This window comes from Balaenoptera physalus (assembly GCF_965194825.1).
Source record: "Balaenoptera physalus genome assembly, chromosome: 3".
Lineage (NCBI taxonomy): Eukaryota > Metazoa > Chordata > Mammalia > Artiodactyla > Balaenopteridae > Balaenoptera > Balaenoptera physalus.
The window spans coordinates 84,725,584-84,748,146 of NC_138890.1; the positions used below are offsets into that span (position 1 = coordinate 84,725,584).

The window sequence follows — 22,563 nt, forward strand, 5'->3', positions numbered from 1 at the left end:
CACAAGGCAGATTAACAGGAGGAAAAAAAAAAAACATTTAATTTTATATTTAGGATGGTCCCATAGATATAGGATCCATAAAAGTGACAAAAGCAGGCAGCTTTTACACCTTTTAGACAAAGAAACAGTAAATTCGTGAAGAAATGACAAGACAAAGGGGTTTGGGCTTTGAGTAGTAAATTAGTAAAGAAGTAACAAGGTTTGTTTATACAGTCTTCTTGGCCCTGAATTCCCTGTCTCTAGTGGATAAGGATGTCTCTCTCCCTCTTGGTACAGTGATGGTACCTTTCACATGGGAGATTTATTTCCTGCTTTCAGGGGGACAAATGGAGATCAAAGTATCCTTCTTGCACCAGCTGTGTCTTAAATAACTTTAATTCAAAATGATTAATATGCCAAAGGGCATATTTTGAGGCAGCATGGCCTAAGCCTCATCAATGCCATACCTGGCACTCAGTAAATGTTTTCAAACTAAATCTAATAAAACTTGACCATTAATGCTCCAATTTGAAAATTCACATATAAATCCATCATCACAAACAGATGTTAATAAGGAATCTCATACTACAGAAATTCAATAAAGTTTCATTGAACAGGTCAGGGTTTTGACTGAAAACAGATGGAAAGATTGAAGAGATTTTTATGAAGTGCTTATTTACAAAGGAGTCAAGGTTAAGGAAAAACAACAAGGGGGAATGAAGTACCCAGTGACTGGCAAGAGCAGGAGGCTACTACCACCCCTAGACCAGATGGAGCAAAGGAAGGAACAAGAAGTCGCTGGAAACCAGAAAGTCCCAGCTGTAGGAGAGAGCTATCTGACAGGAGCTGTGGCTTTTAGCAGAGGATCAATGACACAGAGAACCTGCCCAGTGACCTAGCAGACAGATGTAGGGAAATAAATTCTCAGCTCTCTGTCTCCTCACCTTCCCATTTCTCGCTGTTGCCTTCCATTGGCCAAGCCCAACAAGAAGTCAGAGGACATAAAAGCCAGTATCCTGGGCACAAAGGAGAGTGATCTGTAGAGTCAAGGACTATCCATCAGAGCAACCTTCACAATTGCTTACTAAAATTTAAGACACAACATTGAGTTTTAGATATAGTTAGGTATGTTTATCAGTGTAAATGAAAAGATTATTCTGTTAAAGGACACTTTATCGACACAATATTATTAGCTTCAGTGGAAAGAGGTATGAACAGTGAGCACTTTAGTTCCTGTCTTGGCTAGAGTGTGGCTGAGGATATTACCAAAGTCAGAAAGGACTGGAGGAAAAAGAGAACAAGGAAGTAGAGGGGAAAATAGCACATCTTTTGGAGATACAGGCACTTCAAGAATTTTGGTGGGAAAAGGGGAATTCCCTGGCAGTCCAGTGGTTAGGACTTGGTGCTTTCACTGCCCTGAGCCCAGGATCCATCCCTGGTTGGGGAATTATTTAGACCTTGCAAGCTACACAGTCTTGGCAAAAAAAAAAAAAAAAAAAAAGAATTTTGGAGAAAGAAATATGGAAGGGTTATACTCTAGAGAGGTGGGTCCTGAGCACACGCCATGGCTCTTCTTCATGCCTTCGTTTAGTGGTCCGTACACAAGGGCTGCTGCAGAGAATCTGTGTAGCCACTCTGCCCAAGTGGTCTCCCCATTTGACTTGGGTTTTCTCTCTCTTCATGTCTGAGGACTCCGAACACCAGTATTTATAATATGTTCTTTATGTGTCATCAATACTCCGTATCCACACATTTACAGAGTTACCTTTGGCTGTGGAGAGAACATAAAGCACATAACTGTAAGGTACGTGAAGGGGGTAGGGAAGGTTAGTTACAAGGAAGGCTCTGGGCAAGCTCCCTCCTTAAACAAAGCCTCTCAGCGTTACTAGGACCCCTTCTGCCTCAGGGGAGAAGGACCGGCTTTTAAGTCATGATTGTAACTGAAATATAGAAATGTCTCAGAGCCAAAGAATCCAAGTCCACAACCAGTATCACCCTAGTCCCTCAGCAGCCAGAGGCATATCCTTAAAGTATGTTATGACTGAAGAAGAGCCCCAGCTCCTAGTCCCTCCCCATCAGGGCATCCTTTTGACTTTTCCAAAGTCCTGTTTTCAGTCAAAGCTCTCCCTTAACCTTTGGGCATTAGGTTCTTCATCTGTTAAAAAAAAAATCATGCACTTTGTGATTTCTTAAATTCCTTCCAACCCTAAAATGTTCTTGAGAACGTGCCATTTAAATCACTGCACTTTTTCATTCACGTCTGTAAAGTTCACGATTGAAGTTAGAAAGCACCATGCAACACCACCATCTAGTGGAAAAAAGGAAATAATACTAGGGATAATTAATACAAACAAAATGAAATTTCACAAGGAGAAAGTAATTATGTAGAACATTCCAGGTAGTATTTCTTTTTTTTTGTTTTAATTAATTTATTTATTTTTGGCTGCATTGGGTCTTCGTTGCTGTGCACGGGCTTTAGTTGCAGAGAGCGGGGGCTACTCTTAATTGCGGTTGGGCGGGCTTCTCATTGCGGTGGCTTCTCTTGTTGCGGAGCACAGGCTCTAGAGCGCAGGTTCAGTAGTTGTGGCGCACGGGCTTAGTTGCTCCGCGGCATGTGGGATCTTCCCGGACCAAGGGCTCTAACCGGTGTCCCCTGCATTGGCAGGCGGATTCTTAACCACTGTGCTACCAGGGAAGCGCCTGTATTTCTTAACTTTTTATACATTGTGGGCCTCTTGGAGGTTCCCCCCAAAATGAAAAAGTCATATATACCTAAATTCTGCATACAATTTCAGGGAACATATGGCCCTGTCCGGGCCTCTCCAATCATGCATGGGCCACAGTTTAAGAACCTCCACTGTTTACATTATTTCAACCATTGGGAAAATAAAAAATGATACTATAATCATCAGGAATCAGTAGATGCTATAACAGATCTATGTCTCCCTTAAAAAAAAAATCTAACCATAATTCAAACCTCTTTGTTCTTGGGAGGGATACATCATTGTATTAGGGTGGTTGGGAGGCAGGGTCCCACCTTCCATGGCAGAAGAGGCCAGATGCTTCTGCTTCCTACTCTTTGACAGGAAGGTTACCCACTTGGCCCATCATTTGCTCCCACCAATTTTGATTCTTGAGAGGGTGGGGGAAAGATACAGGGGAGACTGGAAAAGTCATTGAAGAAAGAAGTGGGAATCTAGCATTGTCAGTGTCCAGTGGCAGCAAAGCCAGTGGTAAGATCCTGGACTGACCTTTCCTTGGCTCAAACTCCATCTACCCACTCCCCTGCCCATTTCCATATCTTTAATCCCATCAGTTCTCTAAACTGTTTTGACATCCTTCCAATAAATTCCTTTACGGCTTAAGTCAGAATGTGTGGCTTACAATTAAGTTACACCAAACTTTTTGATTGATACACACACCAAATTCTTAGGGGTGACCCAAAAGTTAACCTTCATTCAATACAACATATTTTATCATTTACTTACCAGCACTTCTACTTAAAACAAAAGACAAAACTAAAATTTCCAGAAGCCACATCTCTAAAGATGATCAAGTACTGACAGTGCATTACAGCAGTATAGGCCAGTCTTGTATGCACACTTCTCTTAACTGATGACCCTATGTTTTGCTGTTTATACAAGAAGTCATTTCTTATTTTGTTATTTTCCCATATGTTTCACACCAGAATTTGTTTAGTACAATCTCAAATACACTTTGGAACAAGATAAAGGATTCTATATATTTACATATTCACATAAGTGTTTCTGATGGTTAACTAGGATGAATTAAGAGTAGATGAAACATGTTCTGAGAAAAATTAATTGTAACTATAGAATCGTTTTTTAAGAAACTGCCACACGAAAGGGAAAGAACCACCAACAGGTTTGTGTGTGTTTTTCAAACCCAAACAGAATAGGCCTAATTTTTAAAAAGATTATTTTCCTGATATAAAAATAAAATTTTTTGTTCACTAAACTTATTGTGATAATCACTTCAAGATGTATGTAAGTCAAATCATTATGCTGTACACCTTAAACTTATACAGTGCTATATGTCGATTACATCTCAATAAAACTGGAACAATAAATAAATAAAATTTAAAAAATTTATGCAGGTATAGCTAAGACCATTTCCATATCATTCTGTTTAAGGAACTATATCCTCCACTTGTAGCTATGTATACCTTGAAATACACAGTAGAATTGTTCATACCCTCTCACCTAGTAATACTACTCCTGGGTATCTGTCCTAATGAAATTATTTAAAATAAGAAAATATTTGCAATAATACTATTCACAATAGGGAAAAATAAATGAAATGATTTTATTCTAAAAAATGAAATGTATTGAATATTATATAGCCATTACTATGAATGAATCAGAAGTCTGCAATACCATGGGGGAAAATCATCATATATTTTTAAGTGAAAATAAATAAAATATTATACTGTACTATAAAAGAGACTAGGTAAAATTCATATTCAATAATGACTTTTTCTCATTGCTATTTTCTTTATTGATCTTAGTAATTTCTTAGCAAATATTTATTAAATGCATACTAAACACTGGGCAAGAAACTCAGCATATAAAATTGAAAGATTCCCCACCTCCAAGGAATGTCTGTGGACAGAGAAGAAGAAGGCAGACATGAAAATAATGAATCATAAAGCAATTAAAGTATCTGATAATTACTATAATTAAAATATGCAAAACAGTGAGGAAAAATTATGTCAATACCTAGGACTGGAATGTGGTAAGTGTATGTTTAACTTTTTAAGAAAATGCCTAACTATTTTCTAAAGTGGTTGTTATCATTTTACATTGGACGGAGAAATCCAATTTCTCCCTGTCCTTGCCAACATTTGCATGGACAGTCTTTATCAGTTTAGCCATTCTACTAGATACATAATCGTATCTCCTTGTGGTTTTAACTTCCTAATGACTAATGGTATTGTGCATCTTTTTCATGTGCTTATTTGCCTTCTCTGTATCTTCTTTGGTGAACTACCTGTTGAAACTGCCCGATTTCTAAATTGGGTTGTTTTTCCTATTATAGAGTTTGGAGAATTTAAGTGTTCTGGATACCAGTCCTTTATTAAATGTATGTCTTCCAAATGTTTTCTCATGGTCTACAGCTTGTGTTTTCATTCTCTTAATAGTGTCTTTTAAAGAAGAGAAGTTGTAAATTTTGATGAAGCCAAATTTATCCTTTTGTTCTTTTAGAGATAGTGGATCTAAAAATTCTGGAAAACCAAGAAAGATTTTCTCCTGTTTTCTTCTACAAGTTCTATAGTTTTAGCTCTTATATTTTAAACTTATGATCCATTAGGAGTTAATTTTTATATATTATGTGAAGTATGGATCTAAGCTCATTATTTGTATATGGACACCCAATTGTTCCATCACATTTATTGAAAGGGGTATACTTTCTCCACCATACTGCCTTTGTGCCCTTGTTTTTATTTATTTATTTATTTTAACATCTTTATTGGAGTATAATTGCTTCACAATGGTGTGTTAGTTTCTGCTTTATAACAAAGTGATTCAACTATACATATACATACATCTCCATATCTCTTCCATCTTGCATTTCCCTCCCACCCGCCCTATCCCACCTCTCTAGGTGGTCACAAAGCACCAAGCTGATCTCCCTGTGCTATGCAGCTGCTTCCCACTATCTATCTATTTTACATTTGGTAGTATATATAAGTCCATGCCACTCTCTCACTTCGTCCCACCTTACCTTTCCCCCTCCCAGTGTCCTCAAGTCCATTCTCTACGTCTGCGTATTTATTCCTGTCCTGCCCCTGGGTTCTTCAGAACTTTTTCTTTTTTTTTTTACATTCCATATATATGTGTCAGCATATAGTATTTGTTTTTCTCTTTCTGACTTACTTCACTCTGTATGACAGACTCTAGGTCCATCCACCTCACTACAAATAACTCAATTTCATTTCTTTTTATGGCTCAGTAATATTCCATGGTGTATATGTGCCACATCTTCTTTATCCATTCATCTGTCAATGGACACTTAGGTTGCTTCCATGTCCTGGCTATTGTAAATAGAGCTGCAGTGAACATTGTGGTACATGACTCTTTTTGAATTATGGTTTTCTCAGGGTAGATGCCTGGTAGTGGGATTGCTGGGTCATATGGTAGTTATATATTTAGTTTTTAAGGAACCTCCATACTGTTCTCCATAGTGGCTGTATCAATTTACATTCCCACTGACAGTGCAAGAGAGTTCCCTTTTCTCCACACCCTCTCCAGCATTTATTGTTTCTAGATTTTTTGATGATGGCCATTCTGACTGGTGTGAGGTGATATCTCATTGTAGTTTCGATTTGCATTTCTCTAATGATTAGTGATGCTGAGCATTCTTTCACGTGTTTGTTGGCAATCTGTATATCTTCTTTGGAGAAATGTCTGTTTAGATCTTCTGCCCATTTTTGGATTCGGTTGTTTGGTTTTTTGATATTGAGCTGCATGAGGTGCTTGTAAATTTTGGAGATTAATCCTTTGTCAGTTGCTTCATTAGCAAATATTTTCTCCCGTTCTAAAGGTTCTCTTTTTGTCTTGTTTATGGTTTCCTTTGTTGTGCAAAAGCTTTTAAGTTTCATTAGGTCCCATTTGTTTATTTTTGTTTTTATTTCCATTTCTCTAGGAGGTGGGTCAAAAAGGGTCTTGCTGTGATTTATGTCAGAGAATGTTCTGCCTATGTTTTCCTGTAAGAGTTTTATAGTGTCTGGATTTACATTTAGGTTTTTAATCCATTTTGAGTTTATTTTTGTGTATGGTGTTAGGGAATGTTCTAATTTCATTCTTTGACATGCAGCTGTCCAGTTTTCCCAGCACCACTTATTGAAGAGGCTGTCTTTTCTCCATTGTATATTCTTGCCTCCTTTATCAAAAATAAGGTGACCATATGTGCGTGGGTTTAATTCTGGGCTTTCCATCCTGTTCCATTGATCTATATTTGTTTTTGTGCCAGTACCAAACTGTCTTGATTACTGCAGCTTTGTAGTATAGTCTGAAATCAGGGAGCCAGATTCCTCCAGCTCCGTTTTTCTTTCTCAAGACTGCTTTGGCTATTCAGGGTCTTTTGTGTTTCCTTACAAATTGTGAAATTTTTTGTTCTCGTTCTGTGAAAAATGCCATTGGTAGTTTGATAGGGATTGCATTGAATCTGTAGATTGCTTTGGGTAGTAGAGTCATTTTCACAGTGTTGATTCTTCCAGTCCAAGGACATGGTATATCGTCATCTGTTTGTATCATCTTTAATTTCTTTCATCAGTGTTTTATAGTTTTCTGCATACAGGTCTTTTGTCTCCCTAGGTAGGTTTATTCCTAGGTGTTTTATTCTTTTTGTTGCAGTGGTAAGTGGGAGTGTTTCCTTCATTTCTCTTTCAGATTTTTCATCATTAGTGTATAGGAATGCAAGAGATTTCTGTGCATTAATTTTATATTCTGCTCCTATAGCAAATTCTTGGTTAGCTCTAGTAATTTTCTGGTAGCATCTTTAGGATTCTCTACGTATAGTATCATGTCAGCTGCAAACAGTGACAGCTTTACTTCTTCTTTTCTGACTTGGATTCCTTTTATTTCTTTTTCTTTTCTGATTGCTGTGGTTAAAACTTCCAAAACTATGTTGAATAATAGTGGTGAGAGTGGACAACCTTGTCTTGTTCCTGATCTTAGAGGAAACAGTTTCAGTTTTTCACCCTTGAGAATGATGTTGGCTGTGGGTTTGTCATATATGGCCTTTATTATATTGATGTAAGTTTCCTGTATGCCTACTTTCTGGAGGGCTTTTATAATAATTGGGTGTTGAATTTTGTTGAAAGCTTTTTCTGCATCTATTGAGATGATCATATGGTTTTTCTCCTTTAATTTGTTAATATGGTGTATCGCAATGATTGATTTGCATATATTGAAGAATCCTTGCATTCCTGGAATAAACCCCACTTGATCATGGCGTGTGATCCTTTTAATGTGCTGTTGGATTCTGTTTGCTAGTATTTTGTTGGGGATTTTGCATCTATGTTCATCAGTGATATCGGCCTGTAGTTATCCTTCTTTGTGACATCTTTGTCTGGTTTTTGTATCAGGGTGATGGTGGCCTCATAGACTGAGTTTGGGAGTGTTCCTCCCTCTGTTATATTTTGGAAGAGTTTGAGAAGGATAGGTCTTAGCCCTTCTCTAAATGTTTGATAGAATTCACCTGTGAAGCCACCTGATCCTGGGCTTTTGTTTGTTGGAAGATTTTTAATCACAGTCTCAATTTCAGTGCTTGTGATTGGTCTGTTTATATTTTCTGTTTCTTTCTGGTTCAGTCTCAGACGTTGTGCTTTTCTAAGCATTTGTCTATTTCTTCCAGGTTGTCCATTTTATTGGCATAGAGTTGCTTGTAGTAATCTCTCATGATCCTTTGTATTTCTGCAGTGTCAGTTGTTACTTCTCCTTTTTCATTTCTAATTCTATTGATTTGAGTCTTCTCCCTTTTATTCTTGATGAGTCTGGCTAATGGTTTATCAATTTTGTTTATCTTCTCAAAGAACCATCTTTTAGTTTTACTGATCTTTGCAATTGTTTCCTTCACTTCTTCTTCATTTATTTCTGTTCTGATCTTTATGGTTTCTTTCCTTCTGCTAACTTTGGGGATTTTTGTTCATCTTTCTCTAATTGCTTTAGGTGTAAGGTTAGGTTGTTTATTTGAGATGTTTCTTGTTTCTTGAGGTAGGATTGTATTGCTATAAACTTCCCTCTTAGAACTGCATTTGCTACATCCCATAGGTTTTGGGGCATCGTGTTTTTATTGTCATTTGTTTCTAGGTATTTTTTGATTTCCTCTTCGATTTCTTCAGTGATCTCTTGGTTATTAAGTAGTGTATTGTTTAGCCTCCATGTGTTTGTATTTTTTACAGATTTTTTCCTGTAATTGATATCTAGTCTCATAGCATTATGGTCAGAAAAGATACTTGATATGATTTTAATTTTCTTAAATTTACCAAGGCTTGATTTGTGACCCAAGATGTGATCTATCCTGGAGAATGTTCCATGAGCACTTGAGAAGAAAGTGTATTCTGTTGTTTTTGGATGGAATGTCCTATACATAACAATTAAGTCCATCTTGTTTAATGTATCATTTAAAGCTTGTGTTTCCTTATTTATTTTCATTTTGGATGATCTGTCCATTGGTAAAAGTGGGGTGTTAAAGTCCCCTACTATGATGGTGTTACTGTTGATTTCCCCTTTTATGGCTGTTAGCATTTGCCTTATGTATTGAGGTGCTCCTATGTTGGCTGCATAAATATTTACAATGGTTATATCTTCTTCTTAGATTGACCCCTTGATCATTATGTAGTGTCCTTCTTTGTCTCTTGTGATAGTCTTTATTTTAAAGTCTATTTTGTTTGATATGAGAATTGCTACTCCAGTTTTCTTTTGATTTCCATTTGCATGGAATATCTTTTTCCATCCCCTCACTTTCAGTCTGTATGTGTCCCTAGGTCTGAAGTGGGTCTCATGTAGACAGCAAATATATGGGTCTTGTTTTTGTATCCATTCAGACAGTCTCTGTCTTTTGGTTGGAGCATTTAATCCATTTACATTTAAGATAATTATTGATATGTATGTTCCTATTACCATTTTCTTAATTGTTTTGGGTTTGTTATTGTAGGTCTTTTCCTTCTCTTGTGTTTCCTGCCTATAGAAGTTCCTTTAGCATTTGTTGTAAAGCTGGTTTGTGGGTGGTGAATTCTCTTAGCTTTTGCTTGTCTGTAAAGGTTTTAATTTCTCCATCAAATCTGAATGAGATCCTTGCTGGGTAGAGTAATCTTGGTTGTACATTTTTCCCTTTCATCACTTTAAATATGTCCTGCCACTCCCTTCTGGCTTGCAGAGTTTCTGCTGAAAGATCAGCTGTTAACCTTATGGGGTTCCCTTGTATGTTATTTGTTGTTTTTCCCTTGCTGCTTTTTAATATTTTTTTCTTTGTGTTTAATTTTTGATAGTTTGATTAATATGTGTCTTGGCGTGTTTCTCCTTGGATTTATCCTGTATGGGACTCTCTGTGCTTCCTGGACTTGATTGATCATTTCCTTTCCCATATTAGGGAAGTTTCCAACTATAATCTCATCAAATGTTTTCTCAGTCCCTTTCTTTTTCTCTTCTTTTCTGGGACCCTTATTATTCGAATGTTGGTGCCTTTAATGTTGCCCCAGAGGTCTCTGAGACTGTCCTCAATTCTTTTCATTCTTTTTTCTTTATTCTGCTCTGTAGTAGTTATTTCCACTATTTTATCTTCTAGGTCACTTATCCGTTCTTCTGCCTCAGTTATTCTGCTATTAATTCCTTCTAGAGAATTTTTAATTTCATTTATTGTGTTGTTCATCATTGTTTGTTTGTTCTTTAGTTCTTCTAGGTCCTTCTTAAATGTTTCTTGTATTTTCTCCATTCTATTTCCAAGATTTTGTATCTTCTTTATTATCATTTCTCTGAATTCTTTTTCCGGTGTACTGCCTATTTCTTCTTCATTTGTTTGGTCTGGTGGGTTTTTACCTTGCTCCTTCATCTGCTGTGTGCTTCGCTGTCTTGTCATATTGCTTAACTTACTGTGTTTGGGGTCTCCTTTTTGCAGGTTGCAGGTTCATAGTTCCTGTTGTTTTTGGTGTCTGCCCCCAGTGGCTTAGGTTGATTCAGTGGGTTGCATAGGCTTCCTGGTGGAGGGGACTAGTGCCTGGGTTCTGGTGGATGAGGCTGGATCTTGTCTTTCTGGTGGGCAGGACCACGTCCAGTGGTGTGTTTTGGGGTGTCTGTGACCTTATTATTTTAGGCAGCCTCTCTGTTAATGGGTGGGGTTGTGTTCTTGTCTTGCTAGTTGTTTGGCATAGGGTGTCCAGCACTGTAGCTTGCTGGTCATTGAGTGGAGCTGGGTTTTAGCATTGAGATGGAGATCTCTGAGAGAGCTTTCACCATTTGGTATTACATGGAGCCGGGAGGTCTTTGGTGGACCAATGTCCTGAACTCAGCTCTCCCACCTCAGAGGCACAGGCCTGACACCCAGCTAAAGCACCAAGACCCTGTCAGTCCCACGGCTTCATTTCTATAGATTAGGGCTTTCCAGCTGGTAGAATTATAGATGTCCCTCAAGATATTCAGTCTTCTTATCCTTTGGGAAGGCCAAGCAAGTAGCTTGATCCTGGGCTCCTCAAATTTGGGCTGGCTTAAAGGCAGGCAGGCTGGAGATGTTGGGCCGCAATGCGTCTCCTCTGGATAGTGGTTCTCCAAGTGTGATCCCCAGACCAGCAGCCTCAGCCTCCCCTGCGCATTTCTGTGCCCTTGTTTTTTTTTAAAAAATCAGTTATCCTTAGATGTTGGGTTTACTTCTAGACTCTCTATTATGTTCCATTGATCTACCTGTCTATCCGTATGCCAATATCAAGCTGTTTTATGTACTATAGTTTTTTATGAATCTTGAAATCAGGTACTGTGAGTCCTCTAAAGTTGTTCCTTTTCAGAGTTGTTTTGGCTACTCTAGATCCTTTGCAATCCACATGAATTTTGTCAATATCTACAAAAAAGGCTTATGGGATTTTGACTGAGATTTTGTTAAATTAAGAGTCTGAAGAGATCTGACATCTTAACAATACTGAGTCTTCCAACCCATGAACAAGTTTAAGTCGCAATTTGTTTTTTTAAGTCTTCTTTCTCTCAGCAAAATTTTTTACTTTTCAGAGTATAACTTTTTCCACATCTCTTGTCAGTTATTCCTAGGTATTTGATATTTTTAATGTTACTATAAACGGTATTTCTTTTAATATAGAATTGTATAGAAATACACTTTTTAAAAACTGACCCTGTATCCTGCAGCCTCGTTAAACACACTAATTAGTTCTAGTAGCTTTTGGTAGTAGATAGCTAATAATTTTGCCTTCCCCAGAATGCTTATGCTGGTAATATTACTTTGATATCCCTTTAGAGAATCATTTCTCTTCTATTCTTGGTCCATGTGTTTGGGGTGAATATTTGACACAGATTTGGCCAATTAGCATAGTGATTGGTAAAGAGATAAGCACATGACCAATTGATCCAATGAGAGTCAATCCTGGAGCTTATGAGGAAACTAGTGAGACAACGTTGCTTTTTCTAGCTGGTTTAAAGTAGGACATTACTCATTTCTAATTTAAGTCCATTGTGGTTAGAGAACATACTTTGTATGACCGGAAACATTTTTAAATTTATTGAGATTTCTCAAAAATAGAATTATCATATGATCCAGCAATCCCACTTCTGGATATATTCAAGAGAACTGAAATCAGGATCTCAAAGAGACATGTGCACTCTGTGTTTACTGTAGTATTATTCACAATAGCCAAGATACAGAAACAACCTAAATGTCTATCAACAGATGAATGGATAAAGAAAATGTGGTACATACCTACAATGAAATATTATCTAGCCTTGAAAAGGAAGGAAACCCTGCCAAACACAACACCATGAATGAACCTGGAGAACATTATGCTAAGTAAAATAAACCAGTTACAGGAGGACAAATACTGCATCATTCACTTTATGAGGTATTTAAAGTAGTCAAAATCATAGAGACAGAGAATACAATAATGGTTGCCAGGGACTAGGGGGAGTGGGAAATGGAGATGAATAAGTTCTAGAAATCTGCTGTACGACACTGCGCCTATAGTTAACATTATTGTATTGTACACTTAAAAATTTGGTGAGGGTAGACCTCATGTTAAATGCTCTTACCACAAGAAAAAATAAATTAATAAATAAATGTATTGAGATTTGTGTCGTGGTCTATCATGATATTCTGTGTGCACTTGAAAAGAGTGTATATTCTGCTGCTGTTGGGTGGTAAGTTCTATAAATGTTAATTAGGTCAATTTGGTTGATAGTGTTCTTCAAGTCTACAATATATTTGCTGATTTTTTGCTTACTTTTTCTATCAACTATTGAGAGAGAGGTATTGAAATCTGACAATATTGTGAACTTATCTTTTCAGTTCTATCAACTTTCACTTAAGTACTTTGAAGCTCCTTTAATTAGGTGCCTAAATATTTAGGATGTCAATTGATCCTTATATTATTACTAACTGCCTGTCTTCATCCCTGCCTTTATAGTCATTGCTCTGAATTCTACTGCCATTCTAGTTTTTTGTTCGTTTGTTTGTTTACTAATAGTAGCATGGTATAACTTCTCCCATTTTTTAAAACTTTTAACCGATTTGTTTTCATATTTAAAGTACATTTCTTGTAGACATCATGTAATTGAGTCTTGATTTTTTTTATCCAGTCTGACAAGCTCTCCCTTTTAACTGGGATTTTTAGACATTAATATGATTATTGCTTTTGTTAGGTTTGAGTCTATGATCTCATTATTTGTTTTCTATTTATTTTGTTTGTTTCCATTTGTTATTTCCATTTGTTCTTTCTTTTTTCCTCTTTTCTGCCTTCTTTTGAATTTTTACAAGTCTGGCTAGTGAGAACAGATACTACTACTGGCCCTTTATAAGCACCAGTCACTATTCCCTTTAATCCTTTCAGATGGTTCTTTTCCTGACCTCAGGCAGTTTCTGTGCATGCATGACCTGATCGGCACTCTGATGAGTATTCCAGGGAGACCGACAGATCTCTGGGGTTTGCCTGCTATGCAGATCTACCCTCTCTGCTCTTCTGTTCTATGAACTCTAGCTGCTTTGGTTTCCCCACTCTAACCTCTGTCTCTTCAACTCAGAAACCTTCAAGTTCTGCTTCAGTTCCCCTCCCTATGCCACAGCCTGGAAACCCTCTGAGGCAGTAAGCTTGGGCAATTGTAGGACTCACCTTGTTTGTTTCCTGTGTCTCAGGGATTACTGTCCTTCACCTGATGTCCAGTGTCTTGAAAACTGCAGCTTCATGTATTTTGTCTTTTTTTTTTTTAATGTTGTTTCAGGAAAGAAAGTAAATACAGTCCATGTTACTCCCCATCTTGGTTAGAAGCGCAAGTCCTCACTACCCAATTTTTAAAAATTACTCTAAAACACCAATAATCGAGACTTCAGTATTGGTGAAGGACAGATATATAAATCAATGGGACATAATAGAGAGTCCAGAAATAGAGCCAAAGAAATAGGCAAACTGATTTTTGTCAAAGGTGCAAAGACAATTCAATAAAGGTAAAGTCTTCAACAATGGTGTTGAAACCACTGGACATTCATATGCATTAAAAATAAACCTCAACCTAAATATCACAACTTGTACAAATATTAACCCAAAATGGATCATGAATCTAAATATAAGACATATAACTCCAGAACTTTTAGAAGGAAACATAGGAGAAAATCTTCATGACTAAGGATTAGGCAAAAGACTTCTTAGATATGACACCTAAATCATGATTCATAAAAGAAAAAAAACTGTTTTTTTAAAAAAATTTAAAAATACAAAAAATACTGTTAAGAGAATTAAAAGCTACAGAGAGAGAGAAAAAAATTTTTAATCACATATCTGACAAAGAACTTGTATTCCAAAAACATAATGAAATCCCCAAACTCAACAGTAAGAAAACAAATGATTTAATTTTTAAATGGTCAAAACACTTGGACAGGCACTTCACCAAAGATGGAGGGTGACTGCTAGAGGCTGAATGTTTGTGTGCCCCCAAAATTCTTATGTCGAAATTCTAATGCCCAATGTGATGATATTAGGAATCTTTCTGGGACCTTTGGCAGGTGATTAGGTGATGAGGGCTGAGCCCTTATGAATGAGATTAGTGCCTTTATAATCCCCTTCTACCATGTGAAGACACAGCAAGAAGTCAGCAATCTGCAAGCAGGAAGAGGGCTTGCACCCAAACTCAACCATGTTGGCACCTTGATCTTGGCCTTCCAGCCTCCAGAACTATGAGAAATACATTTTGGTTGTTTACAAGCCAAACAGTTTGTAGTATTTTGTTATAGCAGCCTAAAGAGACTAAGAGAGCACATGAAAAGATGGTCAACATTAATAGCCATTAGAGACATACAACTTAAAACGATGATAAGATACTATCACACACCTAATAGAATGATGAAAATAAAATATACTAGGAACAGTAAGTACTGTCAAGTATGTGGAGCAACCAGGTACTCTAAGACATCGCTGGTAGGAATGCAAAATGGTATAGCCACTCTGGAAAACAGTTTGGCAGTTTCTTATAAAATAAAACATACACTTACCATATGATCCAGCAATCCCAGGCCTAGGTATTTACTCAAGAAATGGAAACATATTTCCACACAAAATACTGTACACAAATGTTTAGCTGTTTTACTTATAATCACACACACACACACACACAAAATGGAAAACAATCTAAATATCCTTTGACAAGTAAATGGTTAAAAACAAAATGTGGCACATTCTTTACAATGGAATACTACTCACGATAAAAAAGAAATGAACTTTGATATACACAACTTGGATCACTCTTAAAGGCATTATGATGAGTGAAAGAAACCAGACCCAAAAGGTTACATACTGTATGATTTATTTAAATGATATTCTCAAAAGGAGAAAACTAGAAATGTCAGAGAACAGACCAATGGCTGACAGGTGTTAAGGGTACATAACTACAAAGGGATAGCATGACGGAGTTTTGGAGGTGAGGGAACTGTATCTTGATTGTGGTGGAAGTTACATAAATCTGTACATGTGTTAAAATTCATAGAGCTATACATCTAAGAAAAATTTGATTTTACTGTTTGTTAATTCTACAAATAAATTTTTTTTAAAACTTACAGTAAACTTAACACTAAATGATGACACAACTAGTCGGCCAAACAGATATTCTGAGAAGAGTAGGCAGAGTGAACAGCTAAAACTAGTCTCTGATGCTGGAAGGTGCCTGGTATATTCAGGGAATAGTGAGGAGGTCAATGTGGCTAAAGTGGAATGAGCAGAGGAGGAGAGTAGAGTAGAGAAGTTCAGAGATGTAATGGGGGACCAGATCATAAAAGGTGCTTATACCATTATAAGGACTTTGGCTTTGAGCGAAATGGGGAGCCGCTGAAGGGTTTTGAGCAACAGAGAAATATGAACTGATTTAATGTTTTTAAAGGACTACTGATTTTTGTGTTGAAAACAGATTGGTGGCAAGAGGAACAGGAGAAAAGGGAAGACATCTTAGGAATGATGGTGGCTCAGTCCAGAGTAGTTGTGACACATGTGGTGAGAAACAGCTGGAGTCTAGATATATTTTGAAGGTGAAGCCAAGAAAATTTTCTGATGGATTAGTTTGAGAGAAATAAAGGAATCATGGATGACTCCAAGTTTTCTGGCCTGAACAACCAAAAGAATGAAACTGGCATCAATTGAAGATAGAACAGCTTTAAGTGGAATAGATTGTGGGGAAAGAACTGTAGTTCAATTTTGAATATACAGAATTTGACATTTTATTACACAGCCAAGTAGAAGTTCATTTTTGGCTAGAAAGACCATGATGCATCCAGTGGCCTTGGCCATACTGACTGCACTGTGTGGTCCTCTGGGTAGAGAGGAATCATGGAGAATTCAGGAGCACAGTGAGGATCTGTGCTACGGGAAGCTCACTCGGACTGAGAGGTGTGGTCACTTGTGAATTACGTGTCCAGTTTTTCACCCTGGTGTTGATTCAGGGGTGAAGTTCATTTGACTTATTCCTCAACACTTTCTCTGTCTCAGGATATAAGATTTTAAATGGTGAAGAATGAGTCTCTGAGGACAAATTCTTAAATGAACATGTCTTTTCTTGAAGTACTCATTTGAGATTATTCTTTCCTTATTGTCTATCTTTGCTGTAATGGGTAGAGTGAAGCTGGGTTGTTCAGTGGATGCAATAATTAAGTACCATAATGCAGTATCCTGAGAACAGAAGGTGGATGGCTACATATTCTATTAATAAGCAAAGGATTTTATATTAAAAACACATCTTGGGATTTTCCCCATTCCCCTATCGTAATAAGGCAATTTTTTTCAAGGGGGAGGTATTGATATGAGGTCATCACCTTCTATTGCAATTTAGTATTCTTCAAAGTGTATGAAATTCATTAATATCTCAAGGGGTATTGTTGATCGTTGTTACCTTAGTCCTATTATATAGTGTCAGAAATAACAAAATTTAAATGATTTAACAGAATGTCATTTAATAAGTATGTTTAAAGTTCATCTCTTCCAAAAAACAGCATTTTAATTACATTCAAATTGTGTTTATCTTAAATATCAACAAACTCATCATTTACATACAGGGATATATATTAGAAAACAGATGAAAATTAAAACAAGTTCTATTTTTTAGAAGTTCTTACTTCCAAATTAGGACACTGTGAACTGCTAAATATGTACCTAAACAAAATGTATCCATTATCAGAAAACCACAACTTGCTCTAATAGGAAAAGAACTGTAATATGTATGTAGTGGAACATAATTCACATAGGCTCAATTTACAGGTATGTTTCAAAGTATAAAACAAACAAAAATCCAGTACCTACATATACAGGCAAAAGTCACAGCCGACATTTTAAACTAATGCACCAACATATAATGCTTTCCCAGAGAAAGTAGAAGAGTTCCCAAGGTTTTATGTTGACCCATGATTTTTCACTTCTTTGTTCTCAAATATAGAAGCAGAGGACTTAGAGTTTTCTTTTTGTCTTTAAATCAGATTCATGTTGGTTTTTTGTTACATGGCAATGACTCAACTGCATCATGAGAAGTGCTATCAAACCTGGTCTATTTAGAACTCAGTAACCAAGACATTTCTTTGATTTCTCCCTGAACCTCCATTTCCCTTCACAAAGTGTCTAAGGAAACTTCATAGACAATTGTGGTAAAGAGAGCAAACCAAATAATTCTGAGATGGCAAAGAAATATATGACAGTTGGCACTAACATGGGTTTACAAAAAGTTACTCTCCATTTATTAAACCACAAATGCAAAAAAAGAGAAATCTTACCTGGAAACATAAGTAGAATAAAAAGTACTAGAAAACAAATAGAAGGCATTTAGAATTGTGGTGTTTGGAAGCTTCAGTTTGGAAGACATAGAGAAACCAAGCTACCACTAACTGTTAAGAGCATTTCTTTTCAACTTGTATAACCTGCTTCAATTTTTAACTTGTCTAAATCAAGTTTCTCTAGCCAAAACAAAGAGATCATAATCACTGTTTTTATATCAGAGATGTGTGACGATTGTAATGTAGGAGAAAGGAAGGTTTAGGACACATCAGGTTAAAAGACGTAGCACCAGGAATAAAACTAAGCACTTAATCTGATCTGATCAAAGTCAGGGAAGAATTCTGCCTTTCTTCAGTTTTTACTGCATTTCATAGTTGCAGAAAAAGAACATTCTTTCTTTTTTTTTTTTCTTTAATGTGCCTCAGGTTAAAAATGGCACAATGAATAGTCTTTAATCAGCACACCCTATTTTTAAAAGGGACATTTTTAGATTTTGGTCATTTGCTTTCCTTGCTTGTTTTTTAATGATAAATCTTTAGAGTTGACTCTTCTAAAATGTTGCTCAGATGGACAGATATAGTCAGACCTTTCTTAAAAGTAAACAATTTACTCTGCATTAAAAAAAAATCACCAATAAGAGTTCTAAGTCAGTGTTTCAAACAAATGAAATGTTTAACTTCAAATTAAGTATGTTTAACTGCTATTGTGTTAAATAATGAAACTACTCTATTTCATTCAATTATAAACATATTAATAAACATATAATCATTCCCTATGATCACTATAAAAATTAAATTATCCTTTTCTCTTTTATATGAAGATGGTGGTTCTAAAGCAACACTTTCAACCAGAAAAGCCCATTCAGAATAACACACAACCCCATCTCAGTTTTTGGAAGTCAGTGCATTCAGTGGTTATAAGTAGGCATGATGTTCTTCTGAAGCTAAGAAGTCTGGAAGGGTTAAAAAAAAAAAAAAAAGAAGAAGAGGAAGAAAAAGAAGAAAAAAAGAAAAGATAAATAATCTGAAAGATATCCTTAACGATCACAAATACTGCCAGTACTCAAAGTCAAGTATGGTATTACCTGAATGTCAATCAGTTGTGGTTTTTTCTCCCAATGAAAGGCGTTCCCATAACTGGAGCAACTGTTCACCAACCTGAGGTTCTAGTTCCTAGATAAACCAAAAGTCAGAATAAACACAAAAAGGACTAGACTGAATTTTTTATCATCAAAACCTATACTGATAAAAATGTAAGATAATCAACTCAAATTCCATGTTTCTACAAGAACATGCTAAAATCCTGTGTTCTGCATTGCTCTAATTCTTTTCGTTAAGATTCAGAGTTGACTTCCAGATTTCCAAGATTGTAGTTAACCTGCAAATATTGCAACTATCTGTGACAAAATGGTGAGAAATTTCCAGGGAGTTCTTCTGCAATTTTTTCTATCTGGAAATAATGAATTTTGTTTTCATGGAGATTTAGCAAAAGCACTCAGCTTAAACTTCCAAAGGTTTATGGTGAAACTTAGCATATTAGATGTTTGGGGTATTTTTCTCAAGAAACTATCTTGGATGACTATAAGGAATGTGATTTATTTCAAAATCATTATTATAGAATAAAAATGAAAATATTTTTATATAATTGAAAAGAACATTTATAGTCCCCTTGTGACATCATGTGCACTTAAAAAGAACCTTAACACTTTTCATATGGTGATTTGAACTGAGTCACACTTGTTCAAATAAAGTATTAGATGTGACCTTAGGCAAGACTAGATAGATTCTCTGAATCTATTTTCTCCTATAAAATATTTGGCTAATAACTCATTTTAGGCCTAAGAATTGAACTACCTCATATAAAGAAGCTAGCACAGCAGTCAATATATCAATATATGTTAATTCTCATCACCTTAACTAGTTTAAAATACATATCAGCAGCATCATGAAGGCAAAGCAAAGCATAATAGAAATAAAACAAGCCACAAAAATATAAAAAGGTTATTATTTATGTTATATCATTAGTTAAAGCCATAAAAAACTTAGATACTGTTGTTATCCTTAGACTTTAGTGAAATTACTTCAGAATTACACTAGGTTTTGATCGTATCTTTAGTTAAACAGGAACCTCCAAGAATTGACTTATGAAAGATTTTATATATGCAATGACAGAGAGAAGTCAAATTTACAAAATGTTAAAAAAAACCAATGAGCTCTGTCAGGCACATTTGAAAGTAGGCTTTTAACTAGCTCTTTTACAAATCTGAACCATTATCTCCCCATGTGCACATACAATATACAATTTGTATTCTTGCATTTGCTCCTCAAACAAATCACTGAATAACAGCCAAACAAAACAAAAAGAAGAGTGGAAGAAAAATATTAAATGCCATTGTATACCTGCCCATCTCTGCTTATCTGGACTTTCTTGTTGTCATTCCAAGGATTGAGTAAATGGTGTGCAAACTGAAAGGGAAGACTTTCTTTTCGTATCCACTCCACCTTAAACACTCCTCCTAGTCCAGCTGAACCCCAGTCCTGACTCTTCTCCCTTCCTATCTCAGAAGACATTCTAGAAAATCCCTGTGGGTAAAATGAGGGGAAACAGTGAAGGTGTGGATAACATTAAGACTCTGAATTCAATTTATCTGAGAAACTCTGAGTTTTTTTTTTTATTTTAAGGTAAAAATGTAATATAAAAATAATAGATATATAACAAAAATCCAGAAAGCCACTCATTGTTTTTTATAAAAAGATGAATTAGCAAATTTTAGAGGAAAGACCAATTCCAGCCTTCTAATATAATTTCAAATACAAACAGATATTTTCTAAATAATATATCATAGTTCTAAACCCACATTTATTCCATTATAAATGGATACAATCTAACTTCTAGGTTTTTAGTTCCAAAAATGATAATAATATCAAATAATAAATTCATTATTTTATAAATTCAGATATACATCAAGTAAAGATGGGTTAAGAAACACACTCAGTTGCCTGACAGTCAAAACTAACCTCTTTGGCCTATTTAAAATAAACATTTTATCAAAAAGTCACGCTTCTCATTACTTTTAATCCACCTGAGAAATAGTAAATCTAAAGTTGTCTCAGAAGGAAAAATTGTTTATCTGGAAAGGCTCTGGTAAAACAAGGCAAAAGCAAAGGGATCCCTATACATCATTCCTTTGAAGAGGTGCAATATATTTCTCATCCTCTGTCAAGCACAATGCATTCTTGCATTCCAATGCAATAAAAAGCCAGCTTCTTTATAACCTCCATGATATAAATGATCTAATCTGCAGACAGAACAATGCCCTTTTACTGCTTCAGGATGGCTCACCTGGAAATGTCCAGATCCTTGAACAGAAAATACCAAGTAAACCATGCTGCTTTCCCAAAAGGCTCGGTTTAGCTTCTGCTCATTACTAGGGGTTGTAGACCAGATACCCTTCTGTTGAGAAATTTCAAGGTTTCTCAGATTGCTACTCTTCATTATGAAGTATCGAATAGGCATGTTTGGTCTTGGTGAAGGAGATTTTGAGCCCTAAAAAAGAAAGTATAAATTCTTGAAAGGTAATTTGACCTTTCAAAATCAATAGACTCCATTAAACATCTTCATAAATATATAAACCAAAATATTTTACCAAATAGTCAACAAATGCAAATAGCTCTATCATGCCTGAAAACCTACAAAAGGCTCAATCAAAATGAGGTTAAAGAGCCAAAACCAAGTACTCATTTTCAGAGTATTCAAAATCCCTTATCAAGAAAGGATCCTGGTTTGCCAACTTTGATTTACACTCCAAATGTACTTTCAGAAAATATTTTAATAAACTTGCAAAGTCTGAAAACAAAACAAAAATTGCTCCAGCTTACTGCCTGGATACAGTTTCCAGGCGACAATGCAGGAAGTGAAACACAAACAGAATCCAATGGTCTCACTGAATTGCAGACATAGAACTTAGAGATTAGAGGCCAAGGTAACTAGATTTTCCATGGCAGTGTACTATATAGAAGGAAGCTTCATAGGAAGAGAACTCCCGGGGAACTGCAGAAGGGGTTCCCACAAGTTTTTGGCTAAGTAGTGACCTGCACTTAGGTAAGAAAAAATGACCTGAGGCCAGGAAAGATCCAAAGGAAAATAGTTCTTAGAGCTCACACATGGTTGGGAATATTTCATCTTATTCCAGACAGAAGAGAAAGAACTTGTAATACATAGTGCTATTAGCCCACAGAAGGATCATACCTTAGTACTGGAACTAAATTAGTACCAGAATAAAAACTGCCCTGGATCCACCCTAACACTGCTTAAAAGCAAATCCCGAAAGGATTACACTGATTGCAACTAACTTAACTGTGTATCAGAAAAATGTCTAACACTATTTAAAGAAATACAACAAAAATCTAGCAGCCAAACAAAATTTTAAGGAATGCAAACAACAGGAGAATATGACACACAACCAGAAAAAAATTAATCAACAGGAACAGAGTGAGATCTGACAGATGATGAAATTAGGAGATAAGAATTTAAAGCAGTTATCCTAAATCTATGTGCTATGTTCAAGAAGGTGGAGGAAACATAAATGTGATGAGTGGGGAAATAGAAGGTAT

The 22,563-nt window shown here is 36.0% G+C and overlaps 1 protein-coding gene across 5 annotated transcripts in view; it reads right to left on the reverse strand.

Annotated features, from left to right (window-relative positions):
- Positions 1-1,150: 1,150 nt before the first annotated feature.
- YTHDC2 (YTH N6-methyladenosine RNA binding protein C2) overlaps positions 1,151-22,563 on the reverse strand; it is an 82,246-nt gene continuing 60,833 nt past the window's right edge. For 3 of the 5 annotated variants that reach the window (XM_082456968.1, XM_082456966.1, XM_082456969.1), the window contains exons 27-30: positions 21,293-21,496; positions 20,350-20,532; positions 19,035-19,122; positions 13,915-18,902 (exon numbers count right to left, since the gene is read on the reverse strand). In XM_082456968.1, coding sequence (XP_082313094.1) covers positions 19,042-19,122; positions 20,350-20,532; positions 21,293-21,496 — 468 coding nt within the window. In that variant the 3' untranslated portion in view covers positions 13,915-18,902; positions 19,035-19,041. The other 2 variants (XR_014262230.1, XM_082456967.1) reach the window with 2 other exon arrangements.